Here is an 18,734-nt window from a genome sequence, read left to right as displayed (position 1 = left end):
ACCACAAAGGTGTCTACAGGGGGGTCGGTGAACACACTCGTGCAACTTCCCACATTTCAATACGTAGTTCTCACACTGCGTGCTACCAGGGGACCATGCATTGGTCCCATAATTTCCTCGCGCCACACGTGCCCAACAGCTCCGAACACCATCAGCCAATCAGAAAGCCAAGCGAACTCCGCCTCGTCAACATACTTACACGCCTCCCGTGATACGGGATCATTTGGTATTTCACACCCACTTTGTCAGCCCTGGCCTCACTCACTACATTAGCAGTGCTTGGCCCGTGTCCAAACATGTGCCCTGGGCACTTCGGGAAATAGATGCGTGCCGATATGGGACTGCTGTCGTAATTCGGGGCGGACGAGACGCACTCGGAAGTAGGATGCTAGAGTTCAACACTCCCGCCACTACGGCCACGAGCGCCAGCTCGATGCTTTCCATGTTGAACTTGAACATGGAAGCGTCGCGACAAAACTTCCTGCTAGGCAACCCTCCATTGGCTGCCCTCCACTCAGTGGCGGACATAAAGTCCACTCCTATGCTCCCGTATCCGGGCACGCAGGCGCTCAAGCCGTCTTCCATAGGACTAACCTCCTCAAACGCTTCAGCAGCCACTCCGCACGGTATCAACGACATCCTCGGTCGACCGACTGTCACCTCGACGTCCGCCCTCTCGTCACTAGGAACTCTGCCCCGTTTCAGTTTGGGTGTGAGCGCCGGCATGTATTTCAATCCTGCTAACGGTGGTCTTCACAAACTTGGACTGGGGGACCTTCCCGGAAGGCCCCACTTGTACTGGCCCGGGATGGTGCAAAATCCTGCCCTCTGGACTAACCGTCTGGCATCGGCTACAGGTGAGTTGGGTCCGGTCACCTCAGTTACTTGAGGGGAAAACCCTAATTAGCATGATCTCTATAATTACAATTTCCTAAATCATGACAAAAAAGGAAGTATATGCCATTAAAATTTGTATTCTACAGAACAACTGGTTTTAACAACGTTTCCAATACACCTCAAGTATTGTTAATGTTTTATTACAAAGAGGTTCTGAACAAAATGTTCTGAGCAAAAAATTGCAAAGAGGTTCTGAACAAATTGTTCTGAGCAAAAAATTGCGAAGAGGTTCTGAGCAAATGTTGAAAATTTTAAGAACCACTTGGAGTTTTAAATCGGGAACATTTGTGGATTCGATTAGTCATAAAAATGTGCTGTCATTCACGGACAAGTGTACAATATTTGGCGTTTTGGGGTTCCCTTTTAAAAAAAGAATATTTTTAAAATCATTATTATTGCATTAATGCTTATTAAAATTTCTTAAAACGAGGGAAGTATTAATGATTAGGCTACTACTGTTTCAAAATTCATTTAGGAATGACGCATTGTATGTTGGGTAATTAATTGTATATGAATATTTAATTATTGCAACAGGTGGTGTCATGTGACATGTTCAAAACGACTATTGACGATATCCCATATATTATCTTCCTAAAAATGTTTGGTACTGGTTCTTTACTGTCCTCAAAATCATCAACTCCCTTACACAGCGTACTTCAAATGACAAAATGGAGGCTTCACATAACAGTTATAATAACAATAATAATTCGCTATATTTACAGGCCTTTAAGACCGACGACCTACTCAGATTGGCTTTCGAATCCATGATCATAGGACATCCCGTACTCCAGTTCAGGAAGGATATGCGAGTATACCACAATATCAATTTGATTTACGGCTAGTGATGTCCAACCATATGATGCAGATATATAAAAATGCTGATGAAATTCAAATTTTTTTTCTTTTTTTTTTTGGTTATAATATTTTCAAAATATTTTATCTGGACTTTGATAAAACTTTGTGTTTTATCTGGAATAAACTGATGCCATTGATTCATCTTCTAAGTTCCAACTGTTTGGTATGAAGGAGAAGTTGCAGTTCGTTAGGTCCGCTCTGTGAGATTTTTATCTGCCAAGACATATCATAAACTATAGCTTCTCTCCATTACCAATCCCTATACTTGTAAGATCGAGCAATAAATATGATTGATTGCGTTTTTTTGATTTTGTATCGCTGTATGATAAATAAGAAAGTTGTAAAGATGGGGGATAAGCGTGCACCACCAGCAGTTGTCTTGAGATACGATCTTAGCTGAAATTTTAATTAGAAGTAGTCAAGTGCCTGAACGTCTTTATTTCTTTTTTTCTTTTAGAAAGAGAAAGTACAAATGATGCTTATGTTGTTCATCCCGTCACAAAATTGGCAATTAATAACATAAATTATCTTATAAATCCATCAACAACTCTTCGCGTTAAACTCATCAGCTGTATTTATTCTATAGATTCGACAATCACTAAAAACACTTCTTACTGAACAAAAATTTTATTTTAATACTTATTTCTTCTCTCTCTTTCTTAACTACAAAGAATATGTATAATAAAGTACGACCAACAACCTTATTTGTACTTTTAAATTATGAACAGCGCTCAATAAAGAATGTTTGAGGAGTTTTAACATCATGTTTATTTTTGAAGGTTTAGAGAAAACTTATTGTGTTGAATGTGTGCTTGAGATTACTCTCAGATAAATGGATCGTCATTGTGTGTGTGTGCGTGTGTGTGTGCGCTGTTACAAATAATTTCACTGGTCACCTAGTTGACTTTCATTGCGAGAATTTGACCACATTTCAAACATATCGGATGGACGTCAACCATTTCATCTTCCTTCTTTAACTGATCCTATCCATTGTCTGATTCGACTGTCACTTAGTTCTCTGGATGATCTTCGTAGATTAGTTGTCGACCTGTGACGGCTCGGGGCTTGAAATCGTAGGGGTGCTGCAACTTTCGAAATATACATACACACTGTAAGTACAGTGTATACGTGTTTGGATAAAATATCAAAATTATGGTAAAATTAAAAAAAAAAAATTAAACATGAAAAAATATTCTTTATTATCGATAAAATTATACAGTTTGGTATAATTCAAAATTACTTTAAAATAAAATCCGTTCCTTTAATTGTAATTAAAGGAATGGATTTACAATTTTTGGACATTACAATTAGATCCTTTAATTGTAATGTCCAAATATTTAAAGAGACGAAGTAAACACGATAAGCACTACGAACACTCTACTACTGGCGCAAACTGCATATAAACAACAGTGGAACTGTGCGACAGACAGTGCCCCATTACGCTAATAGCTCGCATATGATGTGCATAGGCTTGCGCGCGTAGCAATATGACACAGTGGTAAACACAGTGCTGCTAGCGCCCTCCTAAGTGCTACAAGATGGATTTTTAATATTTTTTATACAAAATAAAAGAATTGTATGGGATTGTTGATGATAAAATTAAATATTAAGCAAATATAAATAAATTAATAAATATATTTATATATCGAGAAAAATTGGGGGTGCTGCAGTAATGCAGTGCCTATGCACGAGCTGTCCCTGGTTTCGATGAAGCCCTTTAGTTGGAAAGAGATCTGGGTTCAAATCCTTTATTCAGGACTTTTCGATTAAAGGCGGGTTAGTCGAAAGCAAAGGGTTTTCTCCCTGAAACTTGTTTTTTTTTTTCATCCTTCAAGATAGGCAAACAGACTCGTGAGCATATGCACCTATCTACAGACATAAAATACCTTCCCTTAGAGGGATGCAGTGGGAATTTGGCTGAATTAAATTGCCTAAACCCCTAATTAGTGACTCAATCTGTCTGAGAAAAGATGAGAATTGCATGGATGGATGGATAGTTCTCTGGGTGATGTATCCATACTTGTATAGGAAGTCGTTAACTCCTCACCATCAGTTGAAGAATCCTCAGAAATGTATCGAACTTTCAACACGGGATCTGAACTCGTGTCGTTCAAACCAAAGCACGTCATCTCTCCTAACTATGCTAAGATGATGTTTCTGTTGTAACATCAGCATAACATAGTTGGGGGAGACTGTGATTTGTATTATCAGTAACTAGAGAGAGTTTTATCTTGCTAACTGGAGTCTTCGTGTCCTAATGGCTTCACTTGTATAGGTAGCCGATTGAGGATACGTGTGATGTTTTCTCTGTTCCTACCTATTTTCATAGTTAAGGGCTTTCATTGTTGATATTCACGTATTTGTTATTCTTGTTCGATTTAGATCAATAATTTTTAAAACTTCATTCTCATATATATTTCTTAAAGTTGCAAATGTGATCCTAAATCCCTATTTGGCCTCAACCCAGTTTGTTCTCTCCCCTTTTTTTAGCGTCCTCTCAAGTATGCTTAACATTAATCTTACTTAAAATATTTTAGTCAAGAAATCTCTTTGTAACTTCTCACATTCATCGTTAATGATTTAGAAGTAGATGGGGAGAAAAATGGAAGCATTTACAATTTTGTGCTCCTAGGATCTCCCCGAATTGATCAAGATGGTTATTGTACTGAAGAAGTTAGAAGAAGATTACTAAGAATATCATGGACTGCAAAGCAAACCAATAAATCAGTGATAGAGAGAATAGGGCCAGATTGTTCCCTCGAAGTGATCATCGAGCAAAAATTGAGATCCTTCGGACATATGCGAGCAATGATAGTCTGGAGAAGATGATGATGCTTGCTAAAGTTGATGGAAGCAGGCGAAGAGGAAGACCAAGAATTATATGGGTAGATGGAGTTAAAGACGCATGTTAATAATATCAATAGCCTTTTTTTTTTCAATAGCAAACATTCTGTCCCTTTGTGATGTTTATCTTCTATATTCTTACAAACGTCTTCCCATGGTTGAACAACTTTTATACGCAGCATATCTTTCTTACATTTTTCTTAGTATTCTCTTAGAGCAAATGCTGACTTATTCGCTAAGAATTTTCGATATAATTTCTTCTTCTTTAGTATGTTTGCGTTTTTTAGCTTCTTGAGTCCACTATGAAGTTTTGAAAGTTTCACCCTTACAAGCAACTTCACCATGCCCCCCTAGCTGAATTATTAATGTTTTTTTTTTCTTCAGAGTTTGCCATTGGGACTTCAAGGTTTCGTTCTTGTTTTCTTGATGTACAAAAGATATCAGTTTGACTCTGAAGACCGAAATAACACTGGAATTTTGTTAATGACAAGTTGATTTTTAATTAACGTAGCCGATTTAAAAATATCTTACAAAGGTATTCTAGTTTAGGTTTTGATACGTTCAATTGGCTCGTGATGTGCGTGCTACTTTGACAAGGAAAAGTATATGAGTTAAAAGTACATGAGACTTGTAATAAAAAAAACTTGAAAGGGGAAGAATAAGACAAATTTCTGAGTCTCACCAAGTGTTCTCAAGTTTACGTGGAGCACTTGTCCGAAAACATAAACGAAAACAATAAAATGTTGATAAATAAACGAAGATTTTGATGTTTGTGAATGAGTGAAAAAAAGAAATGAATTAAAAATTGCACTGTAATGATTTTCTCTGCTTCTCAAGGGAGTACTTTTAATAAAAGCCCCCTCCCCACACACACACCCAATTTATACACGCTTAACTCGGTATTTATAATGGGGTAGCTATATTATATTAACTTCGACAAATTACTTAAAAAAATTTATTTAAAAAATTTGAAGAGAGAGACAGAGAGAGAGAGAGAGAGAGTAACAGCATCTTCCACGAACAGAGAGTGGATGCCCAATTATGGATGAATCCAACTATGTTGAACAGAGATATGGATATAGCTCTGTTCAACAATGCATAGTTTTACTGTTTTAATTAATCTTATGTAACGTATTGTAACTACCTAAATGTTCATCCAAGAAATTAAGCTTCCCTACTCGCCGTATAAGATGGCCCATGATTTCCAGGGGTTTTCTGTAGTATTTGAGAGTCGTCTTATACGCCGACATATACGGGTAATTAGCGTTTGGATTTCATTCGCGAAATAAAAGTGTTTTCGAAAAGCGCTGCCATCATGCTTTTTCTAGAACGAGCAGCTAACAGCAGCATCTCCTTACAGTAGCACGTTCCTATGTTGCACAAGTGTACGTCGTATTTTTTTTCTGATTTTTGATGAACTTTTATTTCAAAGGATTCTTATGTTTCACTAGTTTCCATTTTGGTCAGTTGGAACAATTTCATTTGCTATTTTATGCATCCCACTTACGCGATGCATAAAATTGAAATCCTAAAATACCTTCAGACATCAAAGAAGGTTCATAGCTTTTCGTGGGTAGAATTCACATAAAATAGAGGCTGAAGATCCATTGAAAACAGAAGGTTCTTCTTCTCTCTTCCATCGTCTATGTGGATGATGATGAGGACGAATGAACTCTTTCCACTTCTGTCCATCCCTGGAGAGTGCGAACAATTCTGTCCAGTTTAGTGTCTCTCATTGTGATTTGGTTCTCAGGTCCTCTTGATCTTTTTCCTTCCATCGTTGTCAGGGCTTTAGATGGTAATCTTTTCGTTACCATTCTGGTCACATATAATAATAATAATACACAAAATCCATTCTTGGATTTTGTGTATTATTATTATTATTCAGAAAACAGAAGCCTTTTTTATTAATACCCCCAATTCTCTGCATAAAAATATTTTGCGAACTTCACACATGAAGAAAGCATCAATCTTCTTCTCAACCCCGACTGATGAACTTTGCATGCTTCGATTCGAATTTGCACCTCTAAAGTGAATCTAGATAATTTGGCTAAGGCCCAATAAGCAAGGAGACACACATATTTTGATGCCTAAACTATATTACTTTGTTTTTATGTGATAATTTTTCATCGAGTTTCATTTTCATTGTTTCATATCTCGTACTTTAAATATTTCAGTGTTTTTTCAAGATTGACCTAATAAAAATTGATAACTTAATTATATTAAAAATAAAAGTTGAACGAGGCCTGCGAGTCTGAAAAGGTTGCTCAAATACCAACTAATAAATAACCATAATAGCTTATAGGTAGTATCTTATGATGGTTTAATATTCTTTTATAAAATGAATGCCCTCAAAATATACTTCTTGTCTTTAGTAAAAAAAGTTAGGTGTGCAGCTACGATTGTTGTATTCTAGATTTATTCTTGTAGCATATGAAAGGTGTGAAATACTAGTAGATGAAAGACCATGAAAGTAATAAGGATTCGTTGGAGAGAGTACAAATAAATGATCCGAAATTCAGTGGACTCGTGACCCTAAGACGTATCCACTCTAAGAAATCAATGTGTAAACCCCCTCTCTCCTTCCCTCTTGTATTCTTGGCTTTTACGTGTTCAACTTACCAGAAGGCCATCTAGCCGACCACAGTTATTAATGGCGCGTGCCAAAACATCGAGGTCAAGCAATGTTTCTCTAGTATGGCGGATCGAGTAGCGTATTACAGAGTAATAGCTCGTCACACGCGACCTGTAACCACCACAGAATAAGGTGACAACACGCATAACACACTAAACCATCATCGCAATCTGTAAGAATATTTTTTTCAATGAATTTATTATTTTTATTTTACTGTTACTCGTTTATTTTAACGAAACCAAGATACTACTGTTTCTACTTTTTTTTTTTTACCTTTTAACGTATTTATTTATATGTTTATTTTGGATTTAATAAATATTTCGCTTTTGATAGTATAATACACATTATGTAAGTGAATTTGCTGAATTTTTAAAACATTACGTTAAAATATACGCCAACTGTGGCTCTAGCAGATCAAGTTATCTTTCTTAACATACTTGTGATGAATTCATAGCGTTAATAGCTAATAAAACGAGAGAAATATTAATATCAGAAATTAAGGAAGCTGCTTATTTTGCAATAATACTCGATTCAACGCTAGACATTGCCCATAAAGACTAATTAGCTATGATATTTAGGTACGTTAGCAGATTCAGACATTTGAGAAACATTTATCGGGTTCATCAGTTTTTTTGTTTATTGTATTTTGAAACAATTTTAAAAATATGTTTGACGATGCCTAATACTTATTATTATGAGTGCATGTTAATGTGTTTCTTAAAGAGCTATAGTATTCATTGGAGAAAACGATATGGGAAAAGCTTTTCCGAAGAACAGAGGTAGATGGAATGAATACAAAAGATGAGTTGTTCGTTCCATAAATTTAAAGACGAACTCATATGGATGCTAACCGCAGCTGAGCTTACATTCTTAGAAGAATATACTGCTTGGAAAAAAGTAAGCGGACACCCACACGGGCAAGGTGCATCGTACCATGTAATGAGTCACCTGTTTGTACCCTGTATATATTGGAGGAATACGATGCTAAATCTGTGCAATTGTGTCCAGATGAAATGGTGCTAGGAGGGGTGATGGAATTTGAAAGAGGCCTTGTGATAGGTGCCATGTTGCTGGGATATCTTTTCGACAATTTGTTGACAAATTGGCCATCTCAAGTAAACAGTTAATGATGCCATACTGAGATGAAAGCGCAGGGAATCAACTGCAAGTGCTATCCACAGTGGACGACCCACCAGAGTCACCGAAGTAAAAATCACCATACCTCGGCTGAAACGTTGAATGCGAAATTCCGGGTTTCGACTGAAACATGAGTCTGCACCAAAATATTCAGAACCTAAGTTTTCAACGTTGTTTTGCATGGTAGGACCACAATATGCAAGCTCCACATTTCCCGAACAACATGCGTCGTCTTCAGTGGTACAAAGAGCGTGTACAGTAGGACGTGGAAGCTTGAAAGTCTTATAGAGCATCGAATCACGCTACCCTCTACCGAGCAGATGGACAAATGTGAGTTTGACAGATGTCCGATGAACGTCTATTATCAGAGTACGTAACCCCAACTATGAAATTCGAAGGTGGTTTGGCCTCGGACTCTTGTTTGTGGTACCACGAACTTGAACTCCTGCCAACATTCTGGATGCAATGCTTTCTACTTTGTGGTGCTTTTCTACGGAACTGACCATTGTCTTTTTCAGTAAGACAATGCACAGTGTCATGCGGCTGCTGTAACTGCGTGGTTTGTGGACATGAAAGTCATCACACTTGACTGGCCACCACAGATTTCTGATCTCAACTCTATTGAACATCTATGGGATGAACGGGAGCGTCAGGTGAGGTCAAGAGACGCCTTCTCAACAACAGTCCAGGACCTCATTTTACCAAACCTATCAGAACGCATAAATTTAAGAAATTTGAATAGTTACAAATCAAAACATTAAGGCTAAAATAAAAAATGTCGTCTAGGACGCAACGAAAATTTATAAAGGTTTTTACACAACTCAAGCCAATTAGTTGTCGAATAGCGTAATGATGCTATGCAAAAAATTAAAAAAAAAATATTCCACAGTGGCTAATAACATTAATCTTAGGCAAGCGGTGATGGACTTGTTTGGAAATGCTTTAGATCATCACTGCCTCGACGTCAACTATATTCATGGATATTTTTTACGTAACTCGTACACACGAAAGGTTGGGAACAAATAGTATATTAGTACCGTCAAGTAAGGATTTTAATTTCTTTTTTTTCCATTAATTTGATACATTTTTTTTGTATTTTTTATTTATTTTCTATATAATCCTGGAAGCCTTTCTCTAGAGCAGGGATAGCCAACCTATGGCGCAGGTGTGTATAATAATAATAATAAAACACACCATAAATGCTCTTGTGTCTGAGTTACGGACAGAATATCATGTCTATATTAAATATATCTCTACTACTGATTATGGACTAAGGAGAAGTTCGCAAATACTGTGAATGTTCCACAAAATACTACATCAGAAATAAGCTGTGTTTCGAGAAGTGGTAAATGTCTAAGGAGGCATTTGTGGCTCGTAGATATAAATTGCGCAGTCAAATGTCCATCGAGCGAATTCCTGATGTATAAAATACTGAATCAATAGACTTATGGAGTTTGGTCGATATTAAGAATTGATTTAGGTTGGAAAAACTTAGGGAAACCTATTTAGGACTCGTAGAAACTGTCTGAAGTTATTCTTTCCACTGAAGTTGAGTTAGCCGATCTTACACAGAGGTGGCAAGGCTGTCTCTTCACAGACTTTACTATCCAAAGAACACACAGTTAACAGACAATTTAGTGATCTTGTAGGCTTTAATTACTTCGCCCATAACTTCAACTAATCCAACCAAACCAATAACAGTAATAAATATCCAAATAAAGATAAATTATCAATTGCAAAGTAAAGAACGAACTAAAATAGTTTAATTATAAAATTTTGGATCGTAGCAGACATCCATATCACACCAGTGGTGTTGAGGACTTTGATTCGTGTACTTTGTTATATTTTATTCAGTTATCACAGTAAAAATATAGTATAAATATAATTTTAAAAAGAAATTCCATTTTTATTCTTTCAACACATTTTGAAAGTCAACTGTAAAATATAATAAAACATCGCTGCTCAAGACACAAATTTAGAAGCAGCATAAACTGTTAGTTCAAGAGTAACATGTTGTTTTCGCATCATTCTAAATTCAGCCACCAGAGGTGCTGTTATAGTCGTGGTTACCACATTCTTGTCAAATGGGGTAAGCAACAAACGATTCAACCTGTTATAGTGTAAGGAATTGGTGGCTTGTGTCAGGCGATTGTGTTCCAACTGATGATTTTTACAGCTACAGATCTTTCGCTGACATCCGGGTCTTCACACTTGACAGCTAAAAAAGGATATTTGAAGCCCACGATCTTATGGAAACTGAAGAACTACATCTTCATAAAAATCTTCAGCACATTGTAATAAAACACCATCTTCAGTAATGAAGTATGTTATATACTACTTACGGCCTTTGTTGATGAAGGCAAATTAGCCTTCATCGAATGAAGGCTAATTTGCTTTCGTTTGATGAAGGCAAATTAGATACTCTTACGGAGGTAGGGATGGGTTTTTCCTTCCTGTAAAATCCAGTTTTTGATACCTCAAAATAAAGAGATCGTCCAGAATAACATATTATGAGCTTAGCGACTAAGGTTACCTTTATAGCCTTAGTTGCCTAGGATTTTCCTGATCTAAACAAAACCTTCAAACTGTCATAAATTCTTTCAATTCAATCTCAAAATGCATTATCACGAATAAATCAAAACTTATGTAATAATTTATATAATTATACACCCTCTGTCCAAAAAGAAACCGAACTTTTCTGAAATAGAAGAAACTAGTGGCGCCTCCGGTTGTATCTTTTTGTTGTCGAAAGCGGCAACCTTCATTAGTGTTGTGTCAACTGTTTATGACATTTGTTTCATTAGAAGCCGAGTTATAGTACCAAGAGTGACAGTGTGTTTGGACGAACGGTCGGTCGTCACGATATTCATGCCGTACGCGACGAAGTCGCGCTATCAATCGCTTCAAAACTTCGAGATAAAACTCACCATTGACCGTTTGGCCAGGCGGAACGAATTCTTCGTGAATAATGCCCTTGGAATGGTAGAAACATCAGCATTTTCTTTACTTTTGACTTTCCCAAGCGACTTTTTTTTTTTTTTGGATGCCCCTCTTCTGGTGGTGTCCACTCAGCACTCTGGCGCTTTGTTTCGGGCTCATACTCAAAACACCACGTTTCGTCACCAGTGACGATCGTTTCAAGGAAGTTTGAGTCCTTACGAGTGGTTTTAATGAGCTCCTTGAAATGTTCATTCGATACATTTTTTGGTCGTCGGTCAACTTGTGGGGAACAAATCGCGAATTCAATTTACGAAGGCCCAAACTCGGGGTCAAAATATTGTGCACAGTTGATTTTGAATCCCCAGTCAATCTCACGAACGATTTCGGGTTTTCTTTGATGAAATCACGCACTTTTGGGATGTTAACTTCGTTCAGTTTAGTTTTTGGACGGCCCGGCTTTTCGTCATCCTCAAGTGTCTCACAACCACTTTGAAATCGCTTAAACCACTCGTAAACTTGAGTACGGGTTAATATTCATCACCGTATGCTTTTTGAAGCATTTGATGCGTTTCGGTAAAACTTGTACCAAGTTTAATACATAGGTCAATCGCAGCTCTGTGTTTGAAACTCATTTTCCGACCGTTCGTCAAAACACTGTCCCTCTTGGCACTAGAACTCGGCTTCTAATGAAACAAATGTCATAAACAGTTGACACAACACTAATGAAGGTTGCCACTTTCGACAACAAAAAGATACAACAGGTGGCGCCACTAGTTTCTTCTATTTTCGAAAAGTTCGGTTTCTTTTTGGACAGAGGGGGTATAATAATCTAATAATAATTTAGGAATTAATAAAAATTGAAAGAGAAATTAATCTTAAACATTTATTAATTTCTCAGTAGTACAAAACTGTCTGGACAAAGACGGTAAGAAAAAGCACACGAGGCCAACCTTTTCAGGCCACCAGATTTACGTTTTGGAGAAGACTTTCGAACAGACCAAGTATTTGGCAGGACCCGAAAGAGCAAAGTTGGCGTATGCTTTGGGGATGTCAGAAAGCCAAGTCAAGGTAAGATTATATTATAATTGCCCATTAGCTCATTTATTTATAGAGAGAGAATTCTATAATTGGTATATAGTATGCTATTGTATGGATGTGCTGTGCGATGTATAATGTACATAATGTACATTTGATACTAACGTCTACAGTCAGTACTGTAAACGTTCTACAGTACAGATTGTTTCTATTTGTTATATTTTGTGGACATTAGGTTTTTTAAGGGATGTGGTGGTTTAGGAGAACGCGAAGAATGGAGACTTTGCGTATAGTGCGTGGAAGTTGCATTTATTTTAATGCTGCCTTATTTATGTTTTATCCATTTACGTGTTGGATGCAAGATAGATCAAATAAGTCAAAAAGACGTCATTAGTCAGATTTGTACCTAGGATTTGATAGACATTTATATTTCTCCACGACAATACCTCACGCGTGCGATATTATTAAGGGTATATAATGTTGGGACTAATTGATGGTTTACATCTTGGAATACTCCATATTTTGTGGAAATTATAATTTTCCACTGATTTTTGATAGCCTTAATTTTATCTTTATCCTGAAAGAGTGCTATAAGGGTGTTAATAAACTTCGTTTTTTTTTTAAATATATGTTATTGTTTTCATGTAGTTAATAATGGCAATCCTTTGACATGAATCCAAACTTCAGAAGCCTTAGGCAACATTATCCGGAATTTCTCGCTGTTTTAATTCCATTTATTATTATTATTATTAGAAACGCTTTTTTCAAATTTTTAGGTTTTGATTTTTTTCACTTTCTTTCTGAAAGTTTTGGTCCAAATATCATCATCATCATCATCATCATGCGTATCAAGGATTTAGGCCTAGCGTGGCCTGTTCCGGCCTTAGAAGTCATCGTTGAATCTTTTTAAGAGGACGTCCTGGTTTTCATTTTCTTAATGGCTTGTATTTTAAGACTTGGTTTGGTAATCTTTCTGTTTTCATTCTTTGAACGTGTTCCATCCATTTATGTTTATATTTTTATTTTTTTTCTATTACTGGTTCTTGGTTTAATTCTTTCATAATATCTTCGTTTCTTTTGTGATCAAATAGGGTATACTTTGCAGTTTTTCTCATAAACTTCATTTCTGCTGTTAATCTTTGTTTGTCTTTTTGTTTTATTGTCCAGATTTCGCTTCCATACATTAAGACCGGTAGGGCTAATGTATTGTATACTTTTAGTCTGGTTTGTTTTGGAATTAGGTTTGGTTTAAATATAGAGTTAATTACTCCTGTTATTTTTAAATAGTTTGCAATTTTTACGTTTATATCTTTTTCATTTTCATATGTGATCATACATCCTAGGTAGTTAAATGAATTCACCTGTTCTAAGATCTTGTTATCTATTACTATTTTAGTTCTTGCTGGATCTTGTCCTTTAAAGGCCATAGTTTTTGATTTTTCCGTTGATATTATCATACCATAATCTTTGGATATCTCATTTAGATTTAAAATAGCTTTCTGTAAGTTATCTTCAGAATTTGTAATTATTAGTTGGTGTCATTGGCAAAGAGGAGAGTGTTTAAGTTAACTGTAGGAGAAAGTTTAATTCCTTGATGTAAATTTTTATTCCATTTTATTATTATTTCATTTAAGTAGATATTAAAAAGAGTTGCTGAGAGGGGACATCCCTGTCGAACCCCTTGGTTTATCTCTCTCTCTCGTATATGATAGCTCGTGATTTAATCTTATTTGTATTTGATTATTTTCATATATACTTGTGATAGCTTTTAGGATATTATTTGGTATTTGTCTTTCTCTTAATATGTTAAATAATATGTTTCTTTTAACTTTGTCAAATGCTTTTTCAAAGTCAATAAATGCAATATGTGTTTCTAAATTGTATTCTCTTCTTTTCTCTATTATTAATTTTAGGCAAAAGGCTAGGTCTATACATGATCGTCCTTTTCTAAATCCATTCTGCACTTCTAAAATAAAGTTTTCGGAATATTTCATTAGTTTGCTATTTAAGATTCTGCTATATATTTTGTAACAGGAATTTAGTATACTGATACCTCTATAGTTTTTACGGTCATCTCTATTACCGTTTTTAAAGATAGGAATCACAATTGCTTTTGTCCATTCTGTTGGGGAGGGGGGGTTACCAGTTGTATTAATTTTATTTTTAAGTAATTGGAGTCTTTTTTTGAATCTTATTCCTGCATATTTATATAGTTCTGAACCTAGCTTACTTCTCCAGGTGATTTTCCGTTTCTTGTTTCTTTCAGGCTGATTTCTAATTCTTCTTTAGTTATTTCCTTTTCATTTTCGTTAATTGTTTGCCAGTTGTCTTTTTTAAAATATTTGTCTGTCCACAGTTCTGTGTAGTAATTTAGAAATTCTTCTAATCTCAATTCAGTGTTTAATTTTATGTTTTCTTTGGTATCTGCATTTAAGTGTTTCAAAATCTTATATACATTTCGTCTTAATTTATATAAATCATGTTCTAAATTAGAAACAAATTTGTTCCATGATTCTCTGTCTTTTTCTGACTTCTCTTTTAGCTATGGCTCTTATTCTTTTATATTCTATTTCATCTTCTAATCTTTTACTGCTTAACCATTTGTGATAGGCTTCTTTTTTCTTTTTGATTATTTCTTTGATTGTATCATCCCAGATCTTCAGTTTTTTCCTTTTATTGAATTTTTTGGTCTTTCCTAAGCTTTCATTTGCTGCTGCATTTAGTATCGTTTTTATATTAAGCCATTCTATTTCTTCATTTTGTTTTATTTTATCTAGATATTGGTTAATTCTTTGTTCATGTAGCCATTGTACATTTGTGTCATTCAATAGTCTAGTTTTATAAACAAATGTTTCAATTTTTTTTTCTGTACTTGTTACTTGTAGCCATTTAGGTGGTAATCTTAATTTTATTTTAACAAGGAAGCGGTCACTGCTTATTTCATCCTCTGTGAACTCTAACATCTAGTGAAAATTTTGATGTCTTTTCATTTAGTATGAAGTAATCTAACATTGACTGAGGAAAAATAGTGATAATACTACTTACCCATAGATACAGAAAACCGTATCACGTGTTTGAATGATTAATATCTGATATTTAAATGGAACTTTAAAAGCCATCTATATGCAGGCGTCCATGTCTTTTTGTTGTTTTCATAACTACTTTATATATATATATATATATATGGGTAGGATCCATTTGATAAACTTCTACAAAAGTACTATCGGAACAACCAAACTAATGATGATGCTAGCAGATAGTTGCCGCCAATTCAAATCATCATCTTTTATTTACTTCTGATTGCTCGTGTTTACCTCAACCTGTCTTACATATGGCATTGCATTTGGAATATGCCTTTATACAGGGTGTCCCAAAATTCACCCAAGATTTAAATTTAGCGCCATTTGTGCGGTAAAGTGTTGCCAACGAGAAAAAAAAGACAGCGTGACAGCAGACAGTTCAGGGTTATTAAAAATGGAGCGCTACACGAAAGAACAACGCATTTTCATTGTTGAGGTGGTCAATATTTCAATATTTTAAAAATAATGATGGTTTGGTAGCTACAGTTCGCAATTTTCGTACAAAATATTGTCGGAATAGTGATTTAACTTCATCAACTGTGAAAAGATTAATTAAAAAATTCAAGGAAACTGGATCAATTAGTGATCTTATACACTCTGGCCGTCCTTCAACAGAAAACATCAAAGCAGCTCGTGAGAGTGTTGCTGAGAGTCCAGGAACATCAATTCGGCACTAGTCTTGAACTGGACATTTCGAGAAGTTCTCTACAGCGTATTCTCACGTAAGATTTGCATCTTTATGCTTACAAAGTTTGACTCAAGAACTGAAGCCTACTGACCACACACAGCGAAGAGAGTTCGTTGAATGGATTATGGAACAACAACAAGTGGAGGCTTATTTTTCGAACAAAATCATCTTCAGCGATGAGGCTCATTTTCATCTTGATGGCTTCGTTAATCGACAAAATTGTCGCATTTGGGGTTCAGAAAATCCACGAGTGATTGTTGAGAAACAAATGCATCCACAACGTGTCACTGTTTGGTGCGGATTTTGGGCTGGAGGCATCATCGGTCCATTCTTCTTCGAAAATGCGGCTGGTAAGTCAATAACAGTTAATGGTGCTCGCTATCGCGACATGATAATCCAGTTTTTTGTGCCTAAATTGCAAGATATGGATGTGGACGACATGTGGTTTCAATAAGACGGTGCCACATGCCATACAGCCCGAGTAACAATTCAATTACTGCATGAGCCATTTCCTGGTCGTGTAATTTTCCGTTATTTTGGTGATCAGAATTGGCCGCCCAGATCATGTGACTTAACGCCGTTGGACTTTTTTCTTTGGGGTTTTTTGAAGTTTCTGTATCAACGAAATTCAGCCACATTTATGCAAAACGGTCATGGAAAATTTCGACAAAAGAGTGCGTATGTGCCAGCAAAGCCGTGGAGGCCATTTACCCGATATGCTATTCCATGCATAACCCTATACTGTATACTTTATGAATCAATAAGAAATTACAATTTTTAATTAAAAACCTGTGTTTTCTATCAAAATTACTTCTTGCGTGAATTTTGGGACACCCTGTATATTCCAAATGCAATATACTCAACTTCTTCACCCAACAGCAAATCGGCCACAAGAACCCATGGAATTTACAGACAAAAACTACTATTATCAGTGGATACTACATGGTGTTGTGTGTTGATGGTAGTGGTGTCTTTATTCTTTATCCCATAGATAAAGAATAAACAATACAATAAATATATGTATGTATGTGTTCAATCGTCTCGATAACGAACCAAATGATATAAATATGTAACAGATTAAAAAATAATAATGGTGTATTAGGAATTTTAGCATTTTTAGGGTAAAAATGGAATCTTGTTTATTAATTTTTATACACTCATCAAAAGTGTTAAGCAGAAACCCTAATATAATAGGAAACTGCAGAAATATTATTACTGGGACCTTAAAACCCTGTCGATGGCCTTAGTTATACGCAGAATTAGAAAGAAAATATAATATATGTTTTCGCAAATATGTGCTGACTGTGGCGTGCCTGCTACAGCTATAAGCAATGGCCTTACCATGCGTTTTATTGTTTTATTTTTAACAATTTGAATTATAGTTTGACAGGGAAATGTAATTGTGTTATATTTATATTTTATTTATTTTAGTTGTAACTATAATTGTTAAAAACTAATTATTAAGTAATAACAATTAATAATTGAACATAAATTAAAGAATCGTCGACAAATAAAATTGTACCTCACTTGAAACCCCCCCAAAAAAGTGCCACCAGGGGAGGACCGCCCCCCCCCCCCCGTAGCTACGCCACTACCTCCATGCAGATGTCGTGTAAAAACATGAAAAATAAAACCAGTTTACATTCTCCTTCGTTAGTAGGCGAACACCCAAAAGTAATGTCGATTTAAAGTATAAAATTTAGCGAGATCATTTGAAATTATTCAATTTTCTCTGATTAGAAGTATTCTACAAGATTTTTCTTCTATAAAGCTATCACTTTATAACGTTGGAATTAACAGTCTCTTGTCAGCACGCTGCGCCACCTATCTACACCCTGCTTAATGTCATTTATAGAGAAATGCGTCCGCACTCACAGTTCGGCTCCAGTGACTAATAAATGCAAGCTCTGCCACACGTGTAGGCGACAGCTGTTTTCTGAGGATTAACTACAGTTGCATGCGCTGTTAGACAATGCGACGTTTATTAATACCAGAAGGTGGAACTGACTGCATTCGTTGCGTTGGCTAATAACACCGATTGCTGACAATGCAGGATTAAAAAAAAAAAAAAAATTGAGAGATGGGGGGGGGAGGGGAGCGTATTATATTATATTGTAGCAGCTGACTGACGCTAGATGGTGCTACCAACTAATTACATAAAATCTCGCATTGTTTTGGGTGAACATCTTTTGATTATAAAATATAGAAAAAACAAAAAAGTGTGTTTACTTAACATAATAAATTTTCTTAAATAATTAAATTATTAAGTCAAATTAATAACTATTAAACTAAAATATAAGTTACATAAATATTTTATTAATATACTTAATTTTGACGGTATTATTTTAAATTATTTAATATTTTTAATATTGAAAAATCTTGCTTGAGTGTTGTGTAGCCTTCCACGTTGAGTCCCTGACTCTCTATGGCGTGAATCTCTTTATAAATAAATAAAAAATTATTAGTATAAAGAGATTTTTCTTATTTTTTTATTTGAAATATCTTATATTTAAAAAAAAAATTAAGGAAACACCTTAGTTTAAAAAAAAAAATCTTCCAGATATGGACCAGAATTAGACAGTGCTACCAACTAATTTCATAAAATATCGCATAGTCCTTATAA

General features: G+C 35.5%; 1 protein-coding gene across 1 annotated transcript in view; it reads left to right on the top strand.

The window, feature by feature from the left end:
- Positions 1-385: 385 nt before the first annotated feature.
- Positions 386-18,734, top strand: part of LOC150092437 (homeobox protein Nkx-6.2-like) — a 28,863-nt gene continuing 10,514 nt past the window's right edge. Inside the window, exons 1-2 of the mRNA XM_090414864.1 lie at positions 386-857; positions 12,207-12,376. Coding sequence (XP_090270990.1) covers positions 386-857; positions 12,207-12,376 — 642 coding nt within the window. The remainder of the gene's footprint in view (positions 858-12,206; positions 12,377-18,734) is intronic.

Source organism: Typopeltis vanoorti, chromosome 26 (assembly GCF_054136105.1).
Source record: "Typopeltis vanoorti isolate ZY-2024b chromosome 26, IOZ_Tvanoo_1.0, whole genome shotgun sequence".
Classification (NCBI taxonomy): domain Eukaryota; kingdom Metazoa; phylum Arthropoda; class Arachnida; order Uropygi; family Thelyphonidae; genus Typopeltis; species Typopeltis vanoorti.
This window is presented reverse-complemented; position numbering and strand designations above follow the sequence as displayed.